Source organism: Hemicordylus capensis, chromosome 1 (genome assembly GCF_027244095.1).
Source record: "Hemicordylus capensis ecotype Gifberg chromosome 1, rHemCap1.1.pri, whole genome shotgun sequence".
NCBI classification, from domain to species: domain Eukaryota; kingdom Metazoa; phylum Chordata; class Lepidosauria; order Squamata; family Cordylidae; genus Hemicordylus; species Hemicordylus capensis.
In genome coordinates, this window is record NC_069657.1 from 37152232 (window position 1) to 37178932 (window position 26701).

The 26701-nt window shown below is 42.6% G+C and overlaps 1 protein-coding gene and 1 long non-coding RNA gene across 24 annotated transcripts in view; one reads left to right on the forward strand and one right to left on the reverse strand.

Moving 5' to 3' along the window:
• FOXN3 (forkhead box N3) overlaps positions 1-15890 on the forward strand; it is a 397500-nt gene extending 381610 nt beyond the window's left edge. For all 23 annotated transcript variants that reach the window (XM_053258886.1, XM_053258818.1, XM_053258878.1 and 20 more), the window contains 2 exons: positions 6048-6647; positions 15406-15890. In XM_053258886.1, coding sequence (XP_053114861.1) covers positions 6048-6615 — 568 coding nt within the window. In that variant the 3' untranslated portion in view covers positions 6616-6647; positions 15406-15890. The remainder of the gene's footprint in view (positions 1-6047; positions 6648-15405) is intronic.
• Positions 10962-17506, reverse strand: LOC128328844 (uncharacterized). Its single transcript, XR_008309421.1, has 3 exons — positions 17301-17506; positions 13321-13459; positions 10962-11218 (listed from the first exon to the last, which is right to left on the reverse strand). It is a non-coding gene; the product is annotated as an uncharacterized LOC128328844 (long non-coding RNA).
• Positions 17507-26701: the final 9195 nt, after the last annotated feature.

The following is a 26701-nucleotide window of genomic DNA, read 5'->3' on the forward strand; positions in this document are numbered from 1 at the left end:
TCCAAATAATGCCAGGGCAGGAACATATTACATCAGAATGCAAAATCCACTTGATCATCATGTTCCAACGTAACATTTTTCGGCTGTATTCCTTTGTGGATATTTTTCAGCAGAGGAAAACCCAAGTGGCAAAACATATTCTCCAAGGTCCAGTAGGCACAGTCTGCAAGCAGGAACTATCTGTGTAAAGAGTGCTGTGAAGACTGCCCCACATCCAGCACCTGGGTGCCTGCCACACAACAGATTACTAGCCCTGTCAGTCCAGGCACCCTATTTTCCCATCCTGATGGTCTAACAGGTGATACTTGCTGCAGGCGCTTCTAATCTGTTAAGCACAGCATGGAACGGGAAGGATGGAATTCAGTGGCCTTGGCAGAAGGCAATCTGCTCCCTGCTGCTCTCAGTTCCTTGGATCAAGCTTGGTCTCTCCATTCCCTGTTATCTCTTTGTAAAAACAGTTGAGATAAGGTCACTCCAGATTATCCACCTTTTGTAAAACAGAATGTAGTTTTGGATTTAAGGGTGCAAGTTTTGCATTAAAAACAAAACTTGCTGTCTAAACAAGTTTGGTAAGATAGAAATATGCAGATTAGTTTGCAAAGCATGATATGCCTTGTTCGCAAAGAGTTCTGCCATGCTGTGTGATTTCCCCCCCTAATGTGCTCAGTCTTTATTTCCTTTGAACAAGACTGTTATTGCCGGTTTCATGCAAAGGCTCAGTGCACGTGCGCTTGATTGAGCCACATTACTCCAGCAATATCCCATTACTAGTAAAGTGTGGGGGTGGGGGGACACTTAAGTTCCCACCCCACCCCCCAAATTGGGACTATCTTAAGCATTTTCTTCAAATGTAAAAATTTAGCTTAAAAACAAAGAAATCTGCCTCTTCAAAAGCAACACATGCTTCCTCCTTAATGAATGATTTTAAAGAGCTGGTTATAAATTCACTGTACAACTGTTTTGAATATGGATGACTTCTTCTTCTTAAGCATTTGGCATCGTGTAATGACAACCCCTGCAGTGGTGACACCATCTCAGAGTGAATGCAGCTGGCTTGCTGCACAATCATGAATGACATTGCATTTAACTATTAATAATTGAAAGAGCTTTGTCTTTGTCTTCTTTCTCCTGCTGAGAGTTCTGCATATAATTTATGGATCATAAACCACCTCCTAACATCCAAAAGAACTTAAATTTTATTATGTGAAAAAGGATGGAAATGTTGGGTTTTGTTGATAGTTTTAAACATGTGTATTTTATTCTATCTCTCTCAAAAAATATTCACAGTACCAATTTAAGTCTTAGTAATCAGGTCATCTTCCCATATTTATAAGTTGTTGATTTTGTTATTTCAAAAGTGTAATATGGTAAAAAGCAATTTCTTCATCAATGTTATTTAAATTGTTTAGCATTTTTGAAACACAGGAACTATGATTCAATTAAGATATCACACCAAACCATGGTTTGCACATACCATGCTTTTGAACCAACACAATGGTTTGTGCTTTCAAGTGAACAGTAGGCAACCCATGGTCAAGAGCTGCTTGTTTGCTTTGGTTTCCCAGTTTCTTAACAAACCATTTTTGTTGTCCCCCTTCAATTTCCATCTAGTGTTCCCTCTAACAGAGATTCCCAGATGTTGTTGACTACAACTCCCAGAATCCCCAGCTGCAATGGCTTTTGCTTAGGGATTATGGGAGTTGTAGTCAACAACTTCTGGGAATCCCTGTTAGTGGGAACACTGTTCCCATCTGCTTAGCACTCCCATTTCCATGGTGTGTCATTCTGTAGATATGGAGTTCATTCATCATACTATAATAGTGTAAACCATGGTTTACACTTCATACCATTTTTTCTGAGATTGGTTTGCTTTGTAATTACAAACTATGAAGTCATTCACACAATCAAAAACTGTGTTCTACCCAGGTTTGGGAGCTTTGTGTGTTCTAAAACCTGGGTAGCTTTTCCTCCTACCCTGCTTCCACACAATCATTTCTACCCAGGTTTTCCTCTTTCCTTGCTTCCACACAACCAAAAATTGGGAGCGCACACAGCTCCCAAACCTGAGTAGAACACCATTTTTGAATGTGTGAATGACCTCTATGAGTGGCTTTGCATGACTGCTGGCAAGCCAGAAAGTAGAGACCCACCCAAGTCCAGTTTCGGCACCAGTTACCAAGGTCTACCCAACTTTCACCCAAGATCCTCTGCTCAACTTTAACCTTTGGTGACTAGTGGATATAGGATTTCAGGTGAAAGTCAGGCAGAACTCAGTAACGCAACATGAGAACTGGACTTGAGTGGGTTCAGAGGTCATGCCTTTTGGGAGCCCCCTCTCCTAGTTCCCCGTATTTTACCTAAACGTTCCCTACTTACTAGCTTGCTGGCAATCGTGTGAATCGTGCCCTATAGTTAATTATTCCAGACATCACCCTAAAATAAATCATAGCTGAGCTTCCTTAACCATGGTTTAGATGACTTTCTGAATTGAGCCTATATGCATCGTATGTGTAATTATGCTGTGGTCTCAAAAATGTGTAGAAATAAAAAGCTACTGCTCAAAATATAGACAGATAGAATCTGTTTAGTGTTCCTTTTTAGCTGTCTTATATGCAGATGTTATTTTCTTCTTAATTTTAAGAACCTATTACATTAGAATGACACGTCTCTGTGTATAGCAACCTGTTGCAGGTGCAGGATTTCTGATTCTGCACAAATCTCCCCTGGCTGGAACAGCTTCCCCATTCACTTCAGTGGAGGGGTCCTGTCCATGTGTATGTTCCTTTGCACATATCTGAGGGCACATGGATCTCCAGATTAGGCTGGCTGACTAAGATTGACATCATTATACTTTTTACTCTTTATCCTAACATAATGCAAGATATATCCTAATGAAATTGACTTAATGAAATTACCAGGTAGCAGATTTAATCAAAGAAAGCGGATGGTTCATCATGAAATTGGATTACTTTAGCTTATTGTAAGCTATCTAGAGTTTTTGTTTTTAAATTGAATAATTAACCTGTGGAATTCGTTGCCATTAGATGGCTAAGAATGTAACTGGTTTCAAAAAAGAACAAGACAGACAGGCATAGAGGGTACTAGTGGCACACAAGCATCCTCTTCCTCCACTATAGAGCACTATTTCATCAACAGAACTTCCTCATTGAGATTGGTTTCTTCCCACTCTCTATCTATAAATTTTTATTGATACCACTAATGGTGGTGTCTTAAGTAAAATGGTCAGGAAATACTACATCTTCACCAGTGTGTCCTTTATTTCTGTAAGATGACAGTGGACCATTGAATGGATTGTTTCCTACATATGAGACTGCTTTGTACTGAGTCAGACCATTGGTCCAGCTTGCTTAGTATTGTTTACACAGACTAGCAGTGACTTTTCCAGAGTTTTTGAGAAGTATCTTTCCCAGCCCTACCTGGAGATGCCAGGGGTTGAACTTGGGACCTTCTACATGCAAAACAGGTGCTCCACCACTGAGCTGTGGCATTTCCCTAACTATTCCTTGGATTCTTGTACTGTTGTCCTATGGTTTTTGGGAATGGCTGATGCCAGATGCAAACAATGGTAGGCCCAGCTTGTCTGACTAGGTGCAGCCGTTCTGATGGTCTTAAACAATATTCTAATACGATATTAAGGCTTGGAGTGGTTTTTCAAGTGTCATTGAAATGTCTTGCATTTTTATCTCTTTAGTGATTAGTCATCTAATCTGGTAAGCACTAAGAATCAAGTATGGCTGGAATTGAGGGTACTTGTAAATCACAAGGCTTCACTTTATTAAACTGGCTTGACAGAGAATGTCTGTTCTCCCATGCACTTCAGGAGAATCCTTTTGAATTAATAGGAACATCAACAAGGTGTTTTACATGTCTTGGAACCCCAGTTTTGTCTAGAAACCCCAGCGTTCCTCAGATCTATACCTTTAGACAGAATACAGATCTACATTAATAATGCATTATAAAAGAAGCTATATGTGTTGTTTATACCTCCAGGTTAATGATTTTCTGGGTGTAACCATTCATTGAATGCCAGTTGCTGAGTAACGGGGGGGGGGGCGTATTGTCCCCTGTGTGTGGGGTTCCTGTAGGTATCTGGGTGACCGTTCTGTTCTATCACCAGAACACCAAAGGCAATTTACATAATTTTAAAATAAGAATGAATGAATAAATACATAAATATTATGTGATCTATAACTAGCTGTAATATATACATTCAAACCATGATCCACAATACAGTATGACAAGCTACCTCACCCTCTACTTGCTTGTTAGATTACGTCTTATTTAAAAATAAGAATGCTAGCTGACATTTAGACTAACATGACATGTGCCAAAAATGTTTAATGCAGACAATTTGGGAGATACGATTTTTTTGCCAATTTCCCCTTCCCTCTGTAGCCCACCGTGCCTCCCAAAAATATGTCCCTGGGGGTCTTGCAAGATGCACAGCATTAATCTGGTTGTATGCTAATGTGACCCTGAAATAACACTCTCTTATCTCTTAATTGCTAGCTGTATTATGATGCATGTTTATGCCATTCTTACTTTTTAACAAGTAAACTTCAGCCAGCAAGCTAGGAGCAGTCTTATAAAATGTCTTTGGAGACACAGCCTGTGTTTCCAACACTTCTGAAGTGAATGCAGAGCTTCTTGTGCCCAGGGGCATCATTGTTCTCATGTGAGCTGTAGAATGTTCTGCATGTACAATGGGAAATCCTGCATGTGAAGAGTTTAATGTAGAAAAGAAGCTGAATTTCAAGTGAGGAAGAGGAGTGCTTCTTAACAAATACAAATTATTGTGTACACACATACACACGTACATATGTGCACCAACAATATGATATTAGGGCCAACATTCGGCTTTGTAGTATAAAATGCGCCTGTGGTACAGGCACATCAGCACATTTTGCAGTACTGGCTTATTCAGCAGTCTGTTCCCCCCTTTTAAAGCCCACAATTTCTGGGCATAGCAAATGTTAACATCTTATTGCAAGTTGCATTTGAAAATACGATTTGAAGTTTGAATCACAACTCAGTTTAAACAGCAGTTCTGGATTTGTGCTGCTTTCAACACATTCAGTGGACATAAATGAGACTAAATCATCTCTAAATTAAATATTTTGATGTGTCTTATTTGCATTTGCTCATGTTCTTCAATGGTATATATTATTCTGAAAACTTTTAAAGTCTTCCAGTTACTTGATTGGGCCACATACAGAACAAGCAGGCCCATCAATCTATGATTTTTTTAAAAAATTAGTTAATCTACTTTTTACCAATAAATTGATTAAATTTAAAGTTTTTTCAATGACCTTCTTTAATGTGCAGTAAAAGTTTAAAAACATTCAAAGTTTAAAACTTAAAAACTAAACCTCAGATGTAACAAAATAGCAAATGTTTCTATGTAAGACATCATCCTCAGTGATTAAATTTAAATTTAATTAAATTTTTATATTGACAAAAATTTCACTGTAGGTAACTTTTCAAGGCAAAGCTACCACTCAGTGTTAGAATGCAAAGCCATAATAATTTTTGCTGTTGTTGCATTCCCTATTACAATAATGCACCAGGACAATAATGACTTCAAGCTCAGCCTCAACAATTAAAATGTCCGTTCATCAGTTAAAATATACTCCTGCAACTTAGATCAACTCAAGCATCAATTGATTTTTCCATTTTTAAACCAGTTAACATTTACAGTCTTAGTAATAACCATGGTGTACACAGAGTATAGGTCCCCACTAGCTATCAAGATCTCATAATCTACCACGGCTGCTTCAGGCAGTGCTTTTCCTAAAGCCAACTGAGCTTAAAGCCTGAGATCAGGCATTGAATTTAATTCCAGAAGAGTGCTAGAGAAACAACCATGGTGTACTGTTTTTCCAGTCCCCTGGTAATCTTGGCCTTAAAACATATGATGTTAGCATCAATTTTAAAAGAAATAGTCTCCTAGTTGGTATTCGGAAAGGACATTGCTGTGATCTTTAAAGGGGAGCTTTCATCTTGCCTTTTTGTTTTCCTTCTTCCAGGAATGGAATAGCAAACTGCCGGATGCGGACAGAAAGCGAACAGTCCTGTGGATCCCCAGTGGTTAGCGGTGACCCCAAGGAGGATCACAACTATAGCAGTGCCAAATCTTCCAACCACAGGAGCACATCGCCCACTAGTGACTCAGTTTCCTCTTCCTCTGCTGATGACCATTACGAATTTGTTACGAAAGGCAGCCGGGACAGTAGTGAAGGGAGTGAGGTCAGTTTCCACAGCCATGAGAGCCATAGTGAGGCAGAGGAGGAGGACAAAAGGCAGAGCCGGAAAGAGACCAAGGATTCTTTAGCTGACAGCGGGTACACATCTCAGCACAAGAAACGTCAGCATTTACTGAAGGCAAAAAAAATACCAAGTGACACACTGCCTCTTAAAAAGAGACGTACAGAGAAACCCCCTGAGAGTGACGATGAGGAGATGAAAGAAGCAGCTGGATCGCTCTTGCATTTGGCAGGAATTCGGTCTTGTTTGAACAACATCACCAATCGGACGGCAAAGGGGCAGAAAGAGCAAAAGGACACCACAAAAAATGAGAACAAATCCATTGATTGAACTTATAAAACAATTTCCTTTCAGCACGTCAGGTGAATTCTAATGATTTGTGGCAATATCAACAAATATTTTCTTTGTTCGGTTTTCTTATTTTTTTCTCCCCTCTCTCTCCTCTCTCTCTCTTTCTCTTCTCTCTTGTTTGTTTTTGTTTCTTTTTTGGAACCCTTAAGATTTTTTTTTATTTTAATTTTTAAAAGGAGATTGAAGCCATAGAACTCATACTGATACTCAACTAGTTTTACAAAAGCTTTTCATTACATGAAGACAAAAAAAAAAAAAGAGGGAAAAAAGAGTAAAAGCCAAAATTGCCATTGCTTTCTCCACCTTTGTCAGAAATGCATGGTTTGAATATGCTGTGACGTCACCAGTTAATGTGAGGAATAGAATTTGGCACTTGGAAATTTCTTAGAAGAAATTGGATAATTTGGTAATCATTCAGGCCAGGCTATTAGACTTTTTAAAAAGGCCTTACAATTGGGTTTATATGTGAATGTGTCTAAAGATCTGAGGGAAGTAATAGGCACATACACTGACCTCAGAACCGAGGATCACAGTGGCATTCGCTTACAGTTGTGCCATAGAAATCTTGGAATAGCCACTGGAGACAGCTGCTCATACAGTGATGAACTATTAGTGCTTCATGTACTGTATAAGGCTCATAATGTGAAGACTTAATAACTTTAAAATTGTGGAAAACTGAACTGTGTATGCAATGAGTTTCAGTGAAATAAGGAGGATGGGGTGGGGGATTAGTGATATTGTTTAATCAATTAATTGTCTTCTATATTTAAATTTAAAGAATGTTTTTTAAAAAAGCCATAAGCCTGAAGATTGGCACTGCCTGCAAAAATATTATGGGAAAACAAGCTATGAGTTCTTAACTGCCTGAGTGAAAAGCAATCAAGTCTGAAGAAAACTATGAGTAGATATCTAAGGAGGATCAAAACGAGGAAACCTTTTCTGTAGGTCACAAAGATTTGATCTTGCTAGAAAAAAAGATGCTACAAAACCTGCCATTAGTATTATGTCGCATTTTTTTTTCAAAAAAAAAAAATTCATGTTGGTCGGGCAACAATATAAAGTAAATTGTACATCGAGCTCCTTATAGTGCTCCTCTAAAACGGCATACCCAATTCATGTCAGTCAGGATTCATCTGTGCAAAAATGACAAATGTATTTCCAGTTTTAACCAGTGTAGCCAGCAGAAAATTCTGATCCACATTGCATGGATTCCTTCTGGGAGGGGCTTGGGAGTACAAAATAAAAACCCCTTTTTTCATTCAAAGATAACAAAAGTTCTTGTAAGGTAAATAATGTATTTAGCATGAAGCATGAATTATTTTCATATAAATATAGAAAAATAGAGAAAAGGCTATGCCTCTAATTTTTAAGCCCTTAGGCTTAGTTTTGTTTTTTGGGTTTTTTGTTTTGGATTTTTTTCCCTTTTTTTAAGCAGGTGTTTTAAGGTTTAACCTTTTTCAGGGACAAATACTGACTGTTGGGGAACTTACTCTGCAATATTAAAAATAAATCTTCATGCTCGGGTAGGGCTTGGATGGTTGAATTATATTGCCTTGTCTGCACATTCAGCCCCCTCCCCCTACTTCTCTGTTTTTTGAACATGTTTGTCCTTTCTTTGTCTTTACATGTATTAACATTACGCAATAATTTTGAGGGTAAGGCAAGTAGTGAGTGTGTATGATTAAGGGCTCCAGAAGGAGGGGCTGAACTATGGGGCAAGCATCTTGCAATTTGGTTTGGGGCAGATGATGACCACACAAGTTACTCCACTGTGAGGAGAGAAAAATTATGAAAGGGCTTTTATTGTTTTTACAGAGTGATGAAAGAAAACACCATGGTGAAAAGGCAACTTGTTTATGACCATACCTGCTCTGTGGTGATGGCCCTATAAACAGATCGAAGGCTTTGCAATAAAGGCAGCCTCTTCCATCTGTTGAAAATGTGATTATCACAGGCCATAATCTTGCAAGTCTACTTCCAGAGATGCAGGCAAGGATCCGAAGGGCTGTGCATGCACCAAGTCTTTCCGGGACCCCTATTCTTACCACAGCCCCTTGCACCTTTTGAAAAAAGGGGATCTTCCAGATGGGTGGCAACCAGAAGGGAAAACTGGCAACCTCTAGTTGTACACCTTAGGTGTGTGTAAGGGGCTCTTTGGATCTTGGCCATAGGCTCCAGTGAACTGAGTGCCGCTTTACATAAAATGGAGGCCTTTGCTACAGAGGGGTGTGGAATGTGGTGGCAGACGCTAGAGGTATATTCCAGAAAAAGTGTACAGTGTGAACTTGGGAGTTCAAACACAAGGGTTGTAAAATACAAAATGCTGACTCAGGCTTGGAATTACAGAAGTCTGTCAGGTTCAAGCTGTGTGTTGCTGGTTCTATCAATACATTTTCCATGTAAACAGGTAGGGGAAGAATTCTGTGTCTGCCAGAAAATGGAAAAAGTGACACTTGACTAAGAAGCAACAAGAACACTTTTAATATTTAAAAAAGGAACCATGTCAATGAATAAAGTCTTCTCTGCAAACGAGAGTGCCATATACATCCTTGTGGTTGACATGGAGATGTACTGAGCATGAGTATGTTTTATGTAGAGTAAAGAGATGTGGTTGCCAAGATCTGGAAGGATTCTAAAGTTATTTTTGCTTTTGCTGACATTATCATGCTCAAAAACCACTGTAGTGTATGTAGAGAGCTGAGGGAGCACAGCATGATACTGCATATTGAAGTCTATACTGTGACCCAAAACCTTTTATGAACTGCCAACTGAAGGGCAGTCCAAAGGATTGATTCTGGGGTTGGTAGAATAGCCAAAAAAATGCTGTCTTTTTACTGGGCCGGTCCTTGGTCTCTGGAGGGAGGGTTTCTGCTTAAGTACCAACTTCTTGCCTCAGTGGCAAGAGATTAAGCAGCTGTAGATTGCTACCACATCCCAATATCTTGGCTGTGTATTTTCCAGGAAATATACCTATGTGCCATTGGTATTAAGGAAGTGCTGCTGGTTGAATTACACATATGAGGACCATTGCACCTACCTGTTCTCCATATACACAGTGTGAGCACAATCCCTGGGGACCCTTTCCTGCACAGGCACCATTGAAGTGAACTGCACATATACGAGCAGCATCTCCTTTTCACAGTTTCCATTCATTTCAATGAGACTTCTATAGAAGAATCTCCAGTCAGTTTCGTAAGGCTTAATTATGAGAGTTTATTATTATGTTCATGCCCTAGGTGCATTTTAAACCATTTATATGTCACCCTAAATTCCCTTGTATTTCCTTTGACCTGGGGAAACCAGAATAATTCCATTTACTTCATTGGTTTCATCTAAATGTGTATTCCACCAATATTTTGTACACAAAAACCATATTTTTCTTACACTGTCATTTTAATTGACTATAATTTACCTCCCCCCCCCACCCCGATACAGGGTGAGTTCAGACAACCGCAGGCAAATAAGTAGGAGGAAGTAACGGTTATCGGTGCCTGTATGCTCCCAGCACAAGCTGTCCTTCCATGGCTGTCCAAGTCATCCAAACCCAGAAATAGGTTGACAGTCAAGTTGATTGGAAAATCTATCTTTGTCAGCCCAATATTTTCAGGTTCAGAAGTACTGGATTTCGCCAGGAGCATGTGCTTGCCAGAAACCAGTGGCTCCCTCCTACTAACTGGTCTTTTTGACTACTAATAGTAAAATCCAAGTTCTTGTTCACACATGTGCGTGTATCCAGTTTTTGACTCAAAGGGATTTTCCCATTGGAAGAAAGTTTTGGAGAATATATAGCTTATTACAATATGCAATGTTTATGTCATTGGGTATTCTAATAGGACAATAGCCTTCAGCTGCAGCATTTTTTGTAAAACAGGAAACAGCAGTTCTGGTATGTATCACTGCTTCAAGAAAAAAGGACCATTGAGGTGTGATCCCACCACAAGTTAATTTTTATTGTCCCATTGATTTCAGTGGGAGAGCTAAGCATGTGCTCTGCTTTTCTACTGAAATTGATGAGAATTTTAAAGTGTTTAACTTTGGTTGGATTGTATGCTGGGTCATGATTTATAAGCACCTTTTTGAAGTAAAAAATTGTTCTGACTGCTTCTTCAGTCTAGCTACTACCATGCAAAAGGTAATGACAGTTGATCTTTTTACAAAACGCATCCGGTTACTTTGTTTTGAAAGCAAAGAATATCTCACTTAAGGACTTTTAAAATAAGTTATTTTGAAACATGGAAGGTCTGCTGACATCTTGACTTGTCTGTCATATAATTACAAAATACATAGCCATTTTCAACAAGCAGTTCTCTTTTTAAAAACCCACTTTAATATTAGATTCTGTGGTGCCAATTTCTTTCCTTGAATTAAAATTAAAGCCATTATTTTCCTGAATTAAAATTAAAGCCATTGGGTCCAATTATAGACTTCAGCTGCATGATGCTGTTTCAACTTTCATTCAGTAGTTGGTGGGTTATGTCCTTTGCACTTCTGGATCTTCTTGCCTTTGTGCCACAAATGTTTTCGAAAACGATGGAGGGAAGGATTGTAGTGGAAATCAGTCTTCCTTCATATTTTGGCCACACTATTATTAAAGATTAAATTAATACTTTGAATTTAGCTGGGGAACAAAAAAGCCCTCGAAAGAACCAGAATTTATACATCTCTAGGTGATCTTTATTTTATTGATCATTATTTGACCATTTTCATTTGGGATCTGTAAACAGGCGACTTTAGTAAAGCTGAAAATGTGTGATCAATTCATTATTCGTGTACTGAAAACTATGGGCATGATCCAGCACCCATGGGTATTCCAAACAAGAGCTTGTATTTCTTCAGGAGCCATGGATTTTGTAGGTCACCCATAAGAATCTGGGAGGGAGCAGAAAAGGCTGAGCAAGAGAAGCATTCCATGATCTCCTGGATCTTGCATCTAGCACATGGTTGGTTGTAGGGTCCAGATGATCTACCTGGCCCCTTCATGTGCCATTCTGGCACACTAGAAATGATCCAATAACTCCTTGGCTTACCACTGAAGACTGAAGCATACCCATGCCCTATCTTGAAGCATGTGCCTCCTGCCTCAAAGGGCAAAAGCTCCACCCAGCCAACAGCCTTCCTCCACCTAGTCTTTTCAGGCAACCTGCACAGAAGGTCCCAGCCTGCCAGATGGGATGCACAGGATCCTTGCCAAGCATCCTTGCCAGGGCATGGGGAGGCCCTGCCCATGCACTGTAGCTGACATTTGAATTGGGACAGATACATCCAACTGCTCCTACCTGGCTTCCAATATGCCTCTGCACCATACCATCTGCATATGCTTTTGCTGTGGCTGGATCATGCCCTGTTTTGTTTTGTTTGTAAAGCCCCATTGATGAAGTCTTTTGCCTTTTAAAAATATCTCTATGATCCTGAGATCACTCCATGGGATCCTCTGTCTTATCAAATTCTGACTTAACACTCTCCGTAAGCCTCCGTAAGCAAGATTTGGCAGACCTTTCTGTGAGCCAGCCTGATGCTGGCTTTACCCAAATGTGACTCAATCACATTTTCTGATGCACTTTTATAGACCATACTCCTCCAAAGTTCCAAGCAGTGCATTTTGCACATTTCTCCCCAACACAGAAGTGAATGAGCGCAGCCTCTGCTGCCCAGAGTTAATAGCCCATAGGTCCAGAGAAACCTCTTGATTGGGCTGCCATCGTAGACACCTCTGCAAGCCACTCTGTTGTTTGGGGTGGGGGGAAGCAGATACAATGCATGACAATATAAGGGAGTAAGACTTGTGAACCTCAAGGGCAGCTGTTGAGACTTGCTGTCCATAAGTATTCATGCAGAGCTTTTTCCATGCATTGTCCTTTTTGCATAGTATTGGCTTGCATGGACTTTGGATAGAGAAGTAATTGGAGAGAGGATAACCATGGCTCACATTCTGCACAGGATAACACAGCTGGTTCGGCCCGGCATGTATTGCTGCGAATGCCTAAAACATCATCCGCAATATTGCAGAACAGCCCTGTTCTGCTGTGACTCAAAATTGTGCCACTGAAGTTGCATGATGCTACCATCCATTGGAAATAATGGGCATAGCATCACACAGCTATGATTGTGTCGTTTTGGCACAGCAGTACAGGGCTGTTCCACAACATTACAAGCCGTGTTTTAGACTCTTGCAGTGACATGGGCTAAACTGTCCACATTACCCTGTGCAGAATGTGAGCCTGTATCTGTAAAGTGCATCAGGCACAGCAATGACCATCACAGACATTGGTCACAGAGGACAATCTGTTCTCAATCACACACACTTGCCTGTGATGGTCTGAAGATTTAGACCAGTGGTTCCCAACCTGGGGGCCTCCAGATGTTGATAACTACAACTCCCATCATCCCCAGCTACAATAAATTGTAGCTGGGGATGGGAGTTGTAATTCAGCAACATTTGGAGGCCCCCAGGTTGGGAACCACCACTGATTTAGATGGTCTGCATTCCAGTTGGAGAATAGGTGATTTGGAAACCAAAATAACCTATTGGGTAAATTGAGACACTTCTGTTAAAACTTACAGGGGAGTACCACTTTGCACCAGCAAATTTTTGGCCCTGCAAAAGAGAAGCATGGCCCTGAGGTTAATATAAATGGACACATATAAAGGCAATTAACTTCATTGAGAAAATTAGGTGAGGCTCACTTGTTTAGTTAGTGCATGAATTAATTCCTGGGTTGTTGGTTTTTTTAAAGGTATTCTTCCACCCCCAAACCAGAACTTGGTTGAGCAGCAGTTAATTGTGATCGTGTCCTTCATAATTCTCTTTGTCATCTGTAAAACACTGTTATGCACATAAATTCAGCACTGTGATCTAATTTAAATAACTTTATTATTTATACTAATAATATGTAATATTACATTAACACTTTGCTATGGTGATAATCTTCTGCCAACCTCTGGCCGTCTCTTTGCTTTCTATTGTAGGGAATAAAAAGCTGTACTTATCACTTTTTAAATTTTTTTATTTTTCCTTTACAGAATGGTGTTTGTGTAAGTTTTTCTTGGAGCTAGATTTTATCAGCACGTTCATAATATTCTGTGCCATGGTCCTTTTCTCATACCTTTACTCATGCCTCTGTTATACCTCCGCTCACTTAGCTATCAGTGGCAAACCGGGTGGGGAAACTGGGGGCATGGTGTCCTTTTTGATACTAGTTTTCTTGAATTAGAGTGCAGAATTGTCAGTGGGCTGGTTGCATGGTTGACAATGTTAATTATGACCATGCAATCCTTCCACAGCTCAGCAAACAAGTACTTATTTCAAAGACCAAAAAACAAAACTCAGACTGTGTCCATGGTGCTTTATTTTGCTAGTCTAAATTTAAAAGTGCAAAAGAAAACTGTTAATACGGACCTCTTTGTAGATCTTGTGCTTAATAAAACCCATTGTTAGCACTCAAAATTATATGAGAATAATTATTGTTTTGCTACATTGTATTTGCACTGAGTGCAGAAACTGATTTTTTCTTCTGACAGTTCAGTTAAAATTAATGCGTTGCTAAGAGCCCTGCGGCTCAGTATAAACAGAATGCACTAGGGATGTGCATGGAACCGTGGAGGTGCGGTTCAAAGCCGGTGGGGGTGCCTCTTTAAGGGCACGGGAGGGTGCACTTACCCCTCCCGCTGCTTTCTCCCGCCGGCTCTCTTCTCCCCCCCCAAAGTCCATGGGGTGGCAGCGTACCTCCCTGCTGACCCTTCCCCCGTTCTTGGACAGAAGTGGCCGGAAGTACTGGGTGCGCATGCGCCCGTTGCGTGCGCACCCGTCTGCCGTGCGCACGTGATGGGCGCATGCATGCCCGGTACTTCCAGCCACTTCTGGCCAAGAATGGGGGAAGGGGCAGTAGGGAGGTATGCTGCTGCCCCATGAACTTTGGAAAAAAAGGAGAGCGAAAGCGGTGGGAGGGGTAAGTACACCCTCCCCCGCTGGCTTCGAACTTCAAGCCAGCGTCGCATTTGAACCGGTTCGGAGGCCTTTAGAAGGGCTTCGAACCAGTTCATGCATCCCTAGAACACACACTGAACAGCCTGAGGTCCATATGTGTAGGCTTTTTAAAAACTGGAACCCCATTAATCACGTTTTGACTAGGAAGGTGGAGCATGTGGCCTCCCTGCTCCCCCTCCCATATCAATGGGCTTTCAGCTTCTTGAAAGGGCTGCACACAAATGCAGCCTTGCCCGTTGGATTGACAATGGGAATTGTGCAGGCACCAGTCACGTGCAACGCATGTAGGGTTTCTTTCCAACTCGAGATCTATGTGCAAGTACAGGGATTCTCAATTGGGGTCCCCATATGTTGTACTACAATTCCCATCATCTCCAGCCACAGTGGCTGGAGATGATGGGAACTGTAGTCCAACATATGGGGACCCAAGTTTGAGAACCACCTTCACTGGATGCAAACTTCTAATGTGCTTGGTGTATCTATAAGTTGAGACTTTAATTACTGTGGCCTGAAACCCCAATACTGTTTTCTCCCTCATTCCAGTTAAGAGTGAGCATTTAGTGCTTCCCCCCCACCTTAGCTTTTTTCAAATATGTTTGTGGGAGGCGGGGAATTGATACCAGTTTCACTTCTGTATTATACACACTCACTACTTCAGTCTGCCTTGGTGTCAAAATGTTTGAAGGGATGGGATAGGGAATGATTTCTGTGTGTACGAAAAGCATTATGAACTTGTACATTTTTATACTCTTCTGTGATATTTTTGAAATATTTTTGTTTTGCAGGGAAAAAAAAGTGATGAAGCAATCAAAAGACCAATAAGTACAATATCAATGCTTTAGGGTCATGAGACCTTCACTGGCCAATAGGTTAATTTAGTACAGCAATAAGCCAATTTTTTTTCTTTCCTTTTTTATTTTTTTAATTCTTCTTTTGTTTTTATGCTGTACTAGGTGTATGAAACTGCCAGTTTCATTAACATAAAATGAGAACTGTGATGGGGGGCATAAACAGTGGTGTTAAGTTGTATTTGTGTTTACCTAAATGAGCAGTCGGAAGGCAAGTGCAATCAGCCGATCTTTAGGAAATATGAAAAAACAAATTGTTGATCTAGAGGCATACTTGCATTTTACGTTTCTTGATGTGTAATCATATTGCCAAAGACAAACTCTTTCATCAGTTATTATTGTAAATAACACTTTCCCAAATCCTACCATAAAGTTTCTGTGATGTATTGTCTTCCAGTTGCAATAAAAATTACTGAGTTGCATCAATTGAATAATTGCAGTTTATGGTGTTGGCTCTTACAGTTTCATTTTATTTATTGAGATATTCCACTCTTCTCATGTTGGGGACAGGAAATTGTACTGAAGCCAATAAAGGGCCCCTTAATGGATTAAAATCATCCCAGGGACTGCTCTTTAAAAGCAGCCCTCTCCCCCTCTAAAAGGGAGGCTCAGAGAAAAATTTAAGGCTCAGGCTTGATTTGTCACTTTTGCCTTGGGAGGCCCAAGGTATTGTGCCTGAGACAAGGCACCCCAAACTGCCTTGCCCCTCACCCCTTGGGGGCAGCCTCCTTTCAAAGCTGGCCCTTGCAAGCTTTATAAATGGTGTAGGGAGGAGGGAGGTTGCTTGCAAGGAATGTGAGGGGAGGCACTCCTTGCAAGGCCTACAAGGGTCATATCGGTCCCAAACAGCTGCTCTGAAGGCAGCAATGGGAGACATGTTGCTGTCCTGCTGGCACCTCAACAATCCGCCATCTGAGGCAGCTGCTTCACCTTGCCTCATGAAAGGGCCACCCCTGGTCCACAGAAAAGTTTGCATGGGGATATCCTAAGAACAGCCCTGCTGGATCAGGCTGAAGGCCCATCTAGTCCAGCATCCTGTTTCACACAGTGGACCACCAGATTCCACTGGAAGCCTACAGTTGAGGGCATGCCCTCTCTCCTGCTGTTACACTCCTGCAACTGGTACTCAGAGGCATCCTGCCTTTGAGGCTGGAGATGGCCTATAGCCATCCAACTAGTAGCTGTTGGTAGACCAACCCCTCTTAAAGCCATCCAAGTTGTTGGCTGTCACCAGATCTGGTGGCAGAGAATTCCAGAAATTGATTATGTGTTGTGTGAAAAAGTACTTCCGTTTGTTGGTCCTAGATTTCCTGGCAATCAATTTCATGTGATGACCCCTGGTTCTAGTGTTATGTGTGTGAGAGAAGAATTTCTTTCTATCCACTTGCTCCACACCATGCTTGATTTTATAGACCTTTTTCATTTCTCCCTGCAGTCATCTTTTTTCTAAACTAAATAGCCCCAGGTGGTGTAGCCTGATGCTCTAGGCCCCTGATCATCTTGGTTGCCCTCTTCTGCACCTTTTCCAGTTCTACAATGTCCTTTTTAAAATGTGGTGACCAGAATTGTACACAGTACTCCAAGTGTGGCCACACCATTGTTTTGTATAAGGGCATTATAATATTAGCCATTTTATTTTCAATCCCCTTCCTAATGATCTCTAGCATGTAATTGGCCTTTTTCACAGCTTCCGCACAATGAGTTGGCCACCATGACCATCCATTTCTCCTTGGGTCAAATCCAACATGCTGTCCATTACACCACAGGACTCTATTGTCAATTACCGGTATTAGATATCCCGCTGAAAACAAGAAAGGCAATTGACAAATCACCTTCTAGTCCTCAGGGAAAGATCCTCCATCCATCAGTCCTACTGGCCTCAAGCAGAGTCCACAATTAGGCTTTATACACATTGGACCAAGGCACTTGTAGAGCAGACTCCTCCAGATGGTTTAAGAACCTGCCCCCCAATATACATGAATATAGTGCAGGAATAACCAACTTGTTCAGCCTTGAAGCGATGGATGGATCCTCTGAGCCAAGTTGCTTGGGGGCTGAAAACTCTGGATCCTCCCTGGTTGTGATGTCACTTCAGGAATTTCAGAGTCCTTGGGGGATTGTACAGAAGTCTCTGGGACATTCTACTGATGCTGTTGTGTGAGGGGAGCCTAAGTGGCGTGCTGTTTGACATGGGCATCGATATTTGGAATGCTGTACTATGTTTGGCCTACCTCTCCCTCAGCCTTCCCTCTGAGCTTATTGGCAGGCTAGTGTTAAATCTGAGGCTGCAGGCCTCTACAACAAGGGTTCTCAACTTTGGGTCCCCTTCAGCCGTTGTAGCTGTGGATCATGGGAGTGCAGTCCAACAACATTGTGGGACTCAAAACTGGGAACCCCTGCTCTACAATACTACAGAGTTCTCTCGGGAATCCTGTCATTTCTTGCAGGGCATCTGCTAAGGTTGAAGACCTCCTGCTTGGTCCACTTGGCCTGGAGTCTCGAGGAACTAGCATCAAGCTCCAGGTGACTATTGAGATCTTAATGACTTGAAATTGTTGGAAATAGTGGGGGGAAATAGTGGGGGGGGGGAACCTGCAGGAACAACTTCAGCCAGAATTGACTACCCAATAACACTGTGCAAGATGCTTTCTGGTTAGCTAATAGTTCAAATCACTGAATTTTAAGACCATTTGCTGATAAATGCTACTCGGTGATTGCTGTTAAAATACTGGGAAAATCAACTTGGAATCTCCCCCCCCTCCCTTATTTTCTTTTTTCTTTTTCATCATCTTCATTTTCTACTATTGATTCAAAAGCAGTGTGTTTGTGTGTTTTGGTGCATGTGGTTAACTGGGCCATGGATTACTTTTCTTCCAACTGCTGAGACATAACATCATCTTATATGTCTTTTCAGTTGATTAGACAATGCACACAATGCTACCACCACTCTCTTCCTAGTGCCGATTTGGAGTGCGCGTCAGTACCTCCACTCATCAAAGCACAGAATGTTCTCCCTGGTAGAGCCACTTAAATTAATAACTAGCAAAAAGCAAGAAACTAATCATCTACTGCAATCGCATACTGAGCTGGCCTTCTTAAATGGATGACCAAGCAATTTTCCCTTACACTGGTTTCTTTGTAACTTCCATTGTCAAAAGAATATGCAGAAATATTATGTTCTGCTGCAGGACTCTTAGACTGTGTGATTAGCAAAGGCAAACAGTAACAGAATGTTAGAGTAACTTAGGGGCTATCCTCTGATCCATTCAATAGTTTTACGTTGGTGGCTTTCTTATATTTAGCAGGGGGAGAGTAACTGTACCTATTCAATTTAGCATAGTATTCCTCCCAGTGGCTATTGGTGGTGTCTCCCTAGTGTTCCTTTTAGACTGTGAGCCCCTTTGGGACAGAGAACTTTTTTTTTTTTGGCCATGTAAACTGCTTTCAGGACTTTTTTTTTTTTAAGAGGAATAATAATTCTTAAGTGCCCCTTGTGAAAGTGGCCATAGATGGCAAAGCATGACATAACCAAAGTTATAAAGTTGGCGGTAGGTACTGTGGTTGTGCTTAGCTGGTCCCCGGAGTATAGCGGGTCTCCCTTTCCCACCACACCAAGTCACTACTTCTGCTTTGACCTCTTGGCCTTCTTCTCTTCACCCTGTTTCTAGTGTCAGTCATGTGCTTCAGTTTTAAAAGAGGATGGTTGGGTACAAACTAGACAACTCATTCTAAAGTTGCATCCTCAAAAACTATTCTTGATAAAGTTTTTTACCTGAATCGAGCCTGAATATCATGGTGGATACACCATTTGTGTAAGGAAAGGCTGAAGGGGAGGGGAGGTAGGTACTTCTTGGCAGCTGCATTTTAAAATCTGTTGTTTAAAAGAAGAAGAAGAAGAATCAGCAGCATCTGCTTCTGCAGTTACCCCAGACATAAAAGGAGGAGCCATTGCTCAGTGGTAGAGCATCTGCTTTGCATGTACAGAGCATCTGCTTCACATGCAGAAGGTCCAGACTTCATTCCCTGGTGTCTCCAGGGAGGGCTGGGAAAGAAGAACTCTGTCTGAAACCAGGAGAGTTGCTTCCAGTCAGTATGGACTAGATGAACTGACTCTTAGGGATATGCAAACCAGCTTGACATTGAACGGATTTGACATCGAGCCAGTTTGGTTTGACAGTCCGGAGTTGAACTGAACCACCCCCTTTTCGGTCCAGCCCTGGACCGAAACCCCCCCCCCCGACTCTTTGGGTGGGGTTCGCAAACATTTTTTAAACATTTTTTTTAACCTTTTCCCCTTTAGGGAAGGTTCTCAAGGTGGTGGTGGGGTCCATGGGTGTTCCTTCTCTCCCTGCCGGCCTCCGTTTCCACCCCCTCCAGCCAGTTCAATCGCCTCCGTAGTTCGGCGTAGTGGCCATTTTGGATGTTGCCACGCATGCACAAATGGCCTCCGTGAGGCCTGGCATGACCCAGGGCCTCACAGAGCCCATTTGTGTATGCATGGTGGCAACCAAAATGGCCACCACACCGAACTATGGAAGCCTGAACGGGCTGAAGAACTGGCCAAACTGGCCAGAGGGGGTGATAATGGAGGCCAGCATGGGGAGGGGGAACATCCGCAGACACACATACACCCGCCGCCTCGAGGACCTTCCCCAAAGAGGGGTTGAGGGGGTACCGGACTGAAGTGCTCTAGTCAGGTTCGAGTCAGATCTGGACTCGAACCGAACCGGGCCAGCCGGTTCCATGCACATCCCTACTGACTCTGTATAAGACAGTTTCATATTTAGCAAATTATGTTTCTATCACTCTTTTCTCTTCTATGCAACAAGTACATTTCCTTTATTTTGAATTGTTCGTATAAGAGGAGTAGTAGCAGCAGCTGCATTTATCTTTTATTCATAAAACATTTTCCGTATCATCCTTCTAATAAAATTTTCCAAGACAAGTTAGAATTAATTACATACAGAACTTATCATTTGTGGTAAGATTAGGTTTGATGTATGGCTAGTGCTATATCGTGGTTGGGTTTGGAATGTTACCTGTACAAGAAGGGATTAAAGCCCACACCATATTTACCCAAATATAAGACAAGACAGAATTTAAGATGAGGGCCTTTAAAAATAGAGGTGAAATACAGGTTATACCTATATTTACCCAGAAGGAAGAGGACTGAATTTAAGATGAATCCCTGATATCTTGGATTCAAGTAAATATGACACTAAAAGAGTTCAGCAGAGAAAGGAAAAGCCCTTCATCCAAGACTGGGAAACCCCTAGGGGAGAAAGGGTGAGGTGGGTTTAAAAATGATCAGTTAGAAAGCAGGGCAGTTATGAATCAGCAGTTGAAGTAAAACATTGGAACACAGAGGGGTCTGTAAAAGTGTTGTAAGAACAGCCTGAGTGAGAAGGCTGGGAAAACTATAATGAGATATTCCTGGATACAATGTACAAAACCCCAAGAACCTTATAAGAGCTGTGCAAACCTTATGTGTGAAAAGTTACTGTTAACATTCAACAGAACAGTTTCACTATCAAGCAAACTAACCACCCTACTTCATAGTGGAGATACAAGCTAAGAACCAAACTTGTAAAGAAAACTTTTGTTTTATTCATCTTTTTAAAATCTGTGAATAGCTTAGTCTGTACCCCACCCCCATGCCAAAAACGCTGTGTTACCTCAGCAGAAGACCAGCACATACATAGATACTGAGATCTTGTACATTCGTACAGAGACTTTAAATGGTGGCAGTGAAATAAAGGAATGCTGAGAGAAATAAAAATCATAAATAAATTCAGTCAAACATGTTTAAGGAAACCCCTCCCGTCATAGGCCATTATAGCAATATAGCATTTTGAATGCGCACGACATTTGATATATGTATCTCTCAGGAATCTTTACAACAGCCTATAGGAAGGCCAATACCCGTGTTATAAGTGTTGGGCTGAGGTGTATTATTTGTTTTAAAAACTATATGAAAGTGAAAGACGGTTTCAAGCAGCCATAAAAGCAGGTCAAAATATATCTTTTTATCTTCAGTGGAAGATTTAAAAAAAAAAAAAAAAAACCAGTCCAGTGAAAAGAAAGAAATTATCAGACCAGTAGGTATAAGGCCAGATCATAACCCTGAATGGGGACATGAAATAACTCATAAGAACATAAGAACAGCCCTGCTGGATCAGGCCCAAGGCCCATCTAGTCCAGCATCCTGTTTCACATAGTGGCCCATCAGATGCCTCTGGAAGCTATGGGCAGGAGTTGAGGGCTTGCCCTCTCTCCTGCTGTTACTCCCCTGCAACTGGTACTCAGAGGCATCCTGCCTTTGAGGCTGGAGGTGGCCTAGAGCCATCCAACTAGTAGCCGATAATAGACATCTCCTCCATGAAGTCATCCAAACCCCTCTTAAAGCCATCCAGGTTGTTGGCTGTCAACACATATTGTGTCAGAGAATTCCACAAATTCCACACCTCTATCATGTCTCTCTGCAGTCCTCTTTTTGCTAAATTAAATAGCCCCAGGGCACTTCTCTAATCACACAAATGCTGCTTAAGTGTGAGCCATGGGGAGTGGTGGTGACTGATTCATTGGGGGCAGGACTTCCTATTTGCATCACCACACACATTTACATCTGTGTATTGTTTCATGTCTGAATGGGGTTACGATCTGGCATTGCACCTACTGCCCCGCAACACTCAGCCAATGCATCCGACCCATTTGGGCCACTGTACACTGTCCATGTCTGAATGGGGCATGTAATTTGATGTTATGAGAACAAGCAAACTCAAGGCTCAGGTTCTCTCTCCTTTCTACCTCTCCTCACATGCACCGATTGCTTAATTTCCCCCACCACCCCCGCCATATGTTGTCCAAACCTAGGAGCTATGGTTTCCCAAGAAGTGGGAAATAAGCAAAGCAACTGAAGGCAGGAGGGAGCATGTAAGACAGAGACTGCCCTCCTAAAAGTAGGAACTAAGGGAGAGGGGTTCCCTCTGTAGCCTCTCCCCTGTAATTTAAGCCCTGGTTAACTTCCAGAAATGTCACATCATATGAGGTTCCATTTGTACCATTTTTAAACCAAAAGAAGTAAGCAAATAGGAAAAGGCTGAAGCTTTGTTAACATTTTGGCGACTGAAAGAACTAATTGCCTAGGCATTCAACTCTCCTGGGTAGACAGAAGCTTGTACTATTAGGCTACTCCTCTCAAATCTGGCTGCAGTAAAATTCATGTGCTGTGACAATGCATCTAGTAAAAAGTAAATTGTCCACCTTGTGCAGGCAGATGATCTAATGGTATTGATATCACAAATGTGCTGTCTTCCACAGAATCCTAATAATCATGAATTGTAGCTAGTGGTGGTCTGGAGACTAATTTGATTATACACCAAATAAGATCTCAGTCTGTCCGGACATGGAATGGCATACAGCTATTTCATAAATAGAAATTCAAGCAGGATTCGGGATTCTTAATCATCTTGCAAGCTGACAACCACACAAAAATATGTGGCTGTTCACAATATGCAGTTATTGTGCACCACCACTGAGGTCAGGATCAGGTCCCAAGTGCCATAATGATGGGACAAGTTGAACCACTGCACCAGCAAGCAAAGGCTTTCCTTTGGTAAAGGACAGTCTGCCCCCACATGAGTCTGTTAAGAACAGCCAGGACTGCCCTCCTGTGGGTCTCACTACCATCTTGTTTGTTTGTTTGTTTGTTTTATTAGATTTATATACCGTCCTTCCAAAATGGCTCTGGGCAGTTCACAGCATGATAAAAACAATTAAAGCAAATTAACAATTAAAATCAAATTATTAAAACACAATAAAACCAATAAAACAGCTAAAAACCCTGAAAATCAGGGCAACAATTTAAAACAATTTAAAGCAGTTATTCATTTAAAACCCTGGAAGGCCAGGCCAAATAGGTAGGTTTTAAGGGCTCTCCTGAAGGATGGCACTGATCACAAATTATGAATTTCTGCCGAGAGTGCATTCCACAGCCCAGGAGCAGCTACAGAGAAGGCCCGCCTCTGCGTTGCCACCAGACGAGCCGGTGGCAACTGGAGACGGACCTCCTCAGATGACCTTAACGTGCGGTGGGGATCATGTAAAAGAAGGCACTCTCTTAGTTAACTTGGACCTAAGCCATTCAGGCTTTAAAGGTAATAACCAGCACTTTGTATTTTGCCCGAAAACATATCGGCAGCCAGTGTAGCTATTTCAAAACAGGCATAATATGGTCTCTCCGGGTTGCCCCAGAGACCAACCTGGCTGCAGCATTCTGAACTAACTGAAGTTTCCGGACTACGTACAAAGGCAGCCCCACATAGAGCGCATTGCAGTAGTCGAGCCGGAAGGTTACCAGCTGATGCACCACTGTTTTGAGGTCATCCTCTCCAAGGAATGGGCACAGCTGTCGAATCAGCCGAAGCGGATAGAAAGCACTCCTGGCCATGGCCTCCACCTGAGATACCAGGTTGAGGCCTGGGTCCAGGAATACTCCCAAGCTGCGCACCTGCTCCTTTTGGGGGAGTGTAACCCCATCCAGCACAGGGAGATCTAACTCACCCCTCAGATTCTGAGCCCCCCAATGAGCACCTCCGTCTTGCTTGGATTCAGCTTCAATTTGTTCTCCCTCATCCAGCCCATTACTGCCTGTAGGCAGGCATTTAGAGAATGAGTGCCATTTCCTGAAAATGAAAAGGAGAAGTAGATTTGGGTGTCATCAGCATACTGATAACACCCAGCACCAAATCTCCTGATGACCTCACCCAGTGGTTTCATGTAGATATTAAAAAGCATTGGTGACAGAATGGAGCCCTGGGAGACTCCATATAGCAGCTCCCATTTTGAGAAGCAACTGTCACCAAGCTCCACCATCTGGAATCTACTCGAGAGGTAGGAGCGGTATCACTGCAAAGCAGTGCCCCCTATCTCCAACTCCCCCAGGCGATCCAGAAGGATACCATGGTCGATGGTACTGAACGCCACCGAGAGATCCAGAAGAACCAGCAGAGTCACACTCCCTCTGTTGATTCCCCAGTAAAGGTCATCCATCAGGCCAACCAAGGCTGTCTCAACCCCATAGCGAGCCCTAAAGCCAGTTTGAAATGGCTCTAGATAATCATTCCTCCAAGACTGCCTGGAGCTGGTCGGCCACCACCCTCTCAATCACCTTGCCCAACCAAGGGAGATTGGAGATTGGCCTGTAACTGTCCATCACTGAGGGATCTAAAGAAGGCTTCTTTAGGAGTGGTCTAATCTATGCCTTCTTCAAACAAGGAGGCACCCTACCCTCCCTCAGTGATGCATTTATGATATTAACTAGGCCAACTCCAACAATCTCCCTGCTAGATAGAAGCAGCCAAGTTGGGCAAGGATCCAGAGAACAGGTGGTAGACCTCAACACCCCAAGCAGCTTGTCCACATCCTCAGGAATCACAGATCCAATCACTGATCCAATCTAATACTGCAAGAGGGATTGCTGGACACCTCCTCCATAGATCCTGCAAAAACAATGGAGTCCAAGTTGGCCTGAATACATGAGATCTTGTTTGCAAAAAACCCATTAAAGGCATCACAGCAGAACAACCCCGGGGACTGATTTGAGGTAGAAGGAGCAGAAATCAAACTCCTCACAACCCAGGATAGCTCTGCTGAGTGCAAACCTGCAGCCGCAATGCGCGAAGACCAAAAGCTCTTTTTTGCCGCACGCACTGCGACCACATAGCTCTTCAAATGGGTCACATGCTGTATCCTGTCAGATTTGAACCGAGTTCTCCTCCACTTGCGCTCTAGTCGCCTACCCAAGCACTTCAGCCCCCGCAACTCCTCAGTATACCAAGGGGCCATTTTTGAAGCAGATCGGAAGGGGCGCTTAGGAGCAATCATGTCTACTGCCCTGATGAGTTCCCTATTCCAGGTTCCCACCAGGGCATCAACAGAATCACCGGCTGCACCAACGTCAAAATCCTCCAAGGCCTTTTGAAATCCCACCGGGTCCAGCAGCCTTTTCGGACGGACCATCCTAATAGGTCCACCACCCCTGCAGGGGTGGATTGTGGCTGTGAGACCAACCTTAACCAGGTAGTGGTCCGTCCATGACATTGGGGAAACGACAAGATCCCCCACCCACGGAACACCCTCCTGATCCGAACAAAAGACCAAATCAAGTGTGTGGCCGGCAACATGAGTTGGTTCAGAAACTAATTGGGATAGGCCCATAGTTGTCATGGCCACTATGAACTCCTGAGCCGCATCAGACAAGCCAGTCCCAAAGTGGATATTGAAGTCCCCCAGCACTAAAAGTCTAGGAGACTCCTACACCAACTCCATGACCAGCTCCGTCAGCTCAGTTAGGGAGTCGGTTGGGCAGCGGGGTTGACGGTACACCAACAGAATCCCAAATCTATCCATAGTTCCCAGCCACAAAAATATGCACTCGATATAAGTCAGCTGTCTCATAGGGGCCCTGGTAAAGGGAAATGGTATTCTTATGGACCACAGCCATTCCACCACTCCCCCACCCACATCCTCTAGCCCAGTGTTTCTCAAACTTTTTTGGAGTCAAGGACCGCTAAATTCTTCGTGCAGAGTTTCAAGGACCGCTACATTCTTCATGCGCAGTTTCCCGGACCAGCAGTTAGTAAAGGGGTTTCAAGTCTGTCTGTCTGTCTGTCTGTCTATCAGACTTCTATACTGCCCAAAACTTGCATCTCTGGGCAGTTTAGAATGAAAATAATATAAGCATTAAAATAATTAAATTTGGAATCTTTTGCAAACATGGAATATTAGGGGTTCTTAACCTTGGGTCCCTCAGTTAAACTCCCATAACCCCCAACAACAATGGCATTTGGCCATTATGGCTGGGGATTATGGGAGTAGAAGTCCACCAATGTCTGGGTACCCAAGGTTGAGAACCCCTGAATCTAAAAGCCTGGGTGAACAAATTTGTCTCCAGTATGTCTGGAGTGGAGGTGCTTGTGATTACTCAATGGAGAGGGGATGTTGGGCCATTAGAAAAATTCAAAAGCTACATGGGGCCAATGAAAACAACATACAAGCAAGCCCCACTGATGCAAGAGGGAAACAGCGTTCCCTCTCAAGGCGCCTCGACCACAACAGGCAGCTGGGTTTCAATCAACCAACCTTTGGCTGCAAACAATGAGCATGCAAGAACCAGCAGCCCTTCAAGTGGCGCCCACTGCCATACTTTTTCCTCCATGCCCCCGCATCGCAT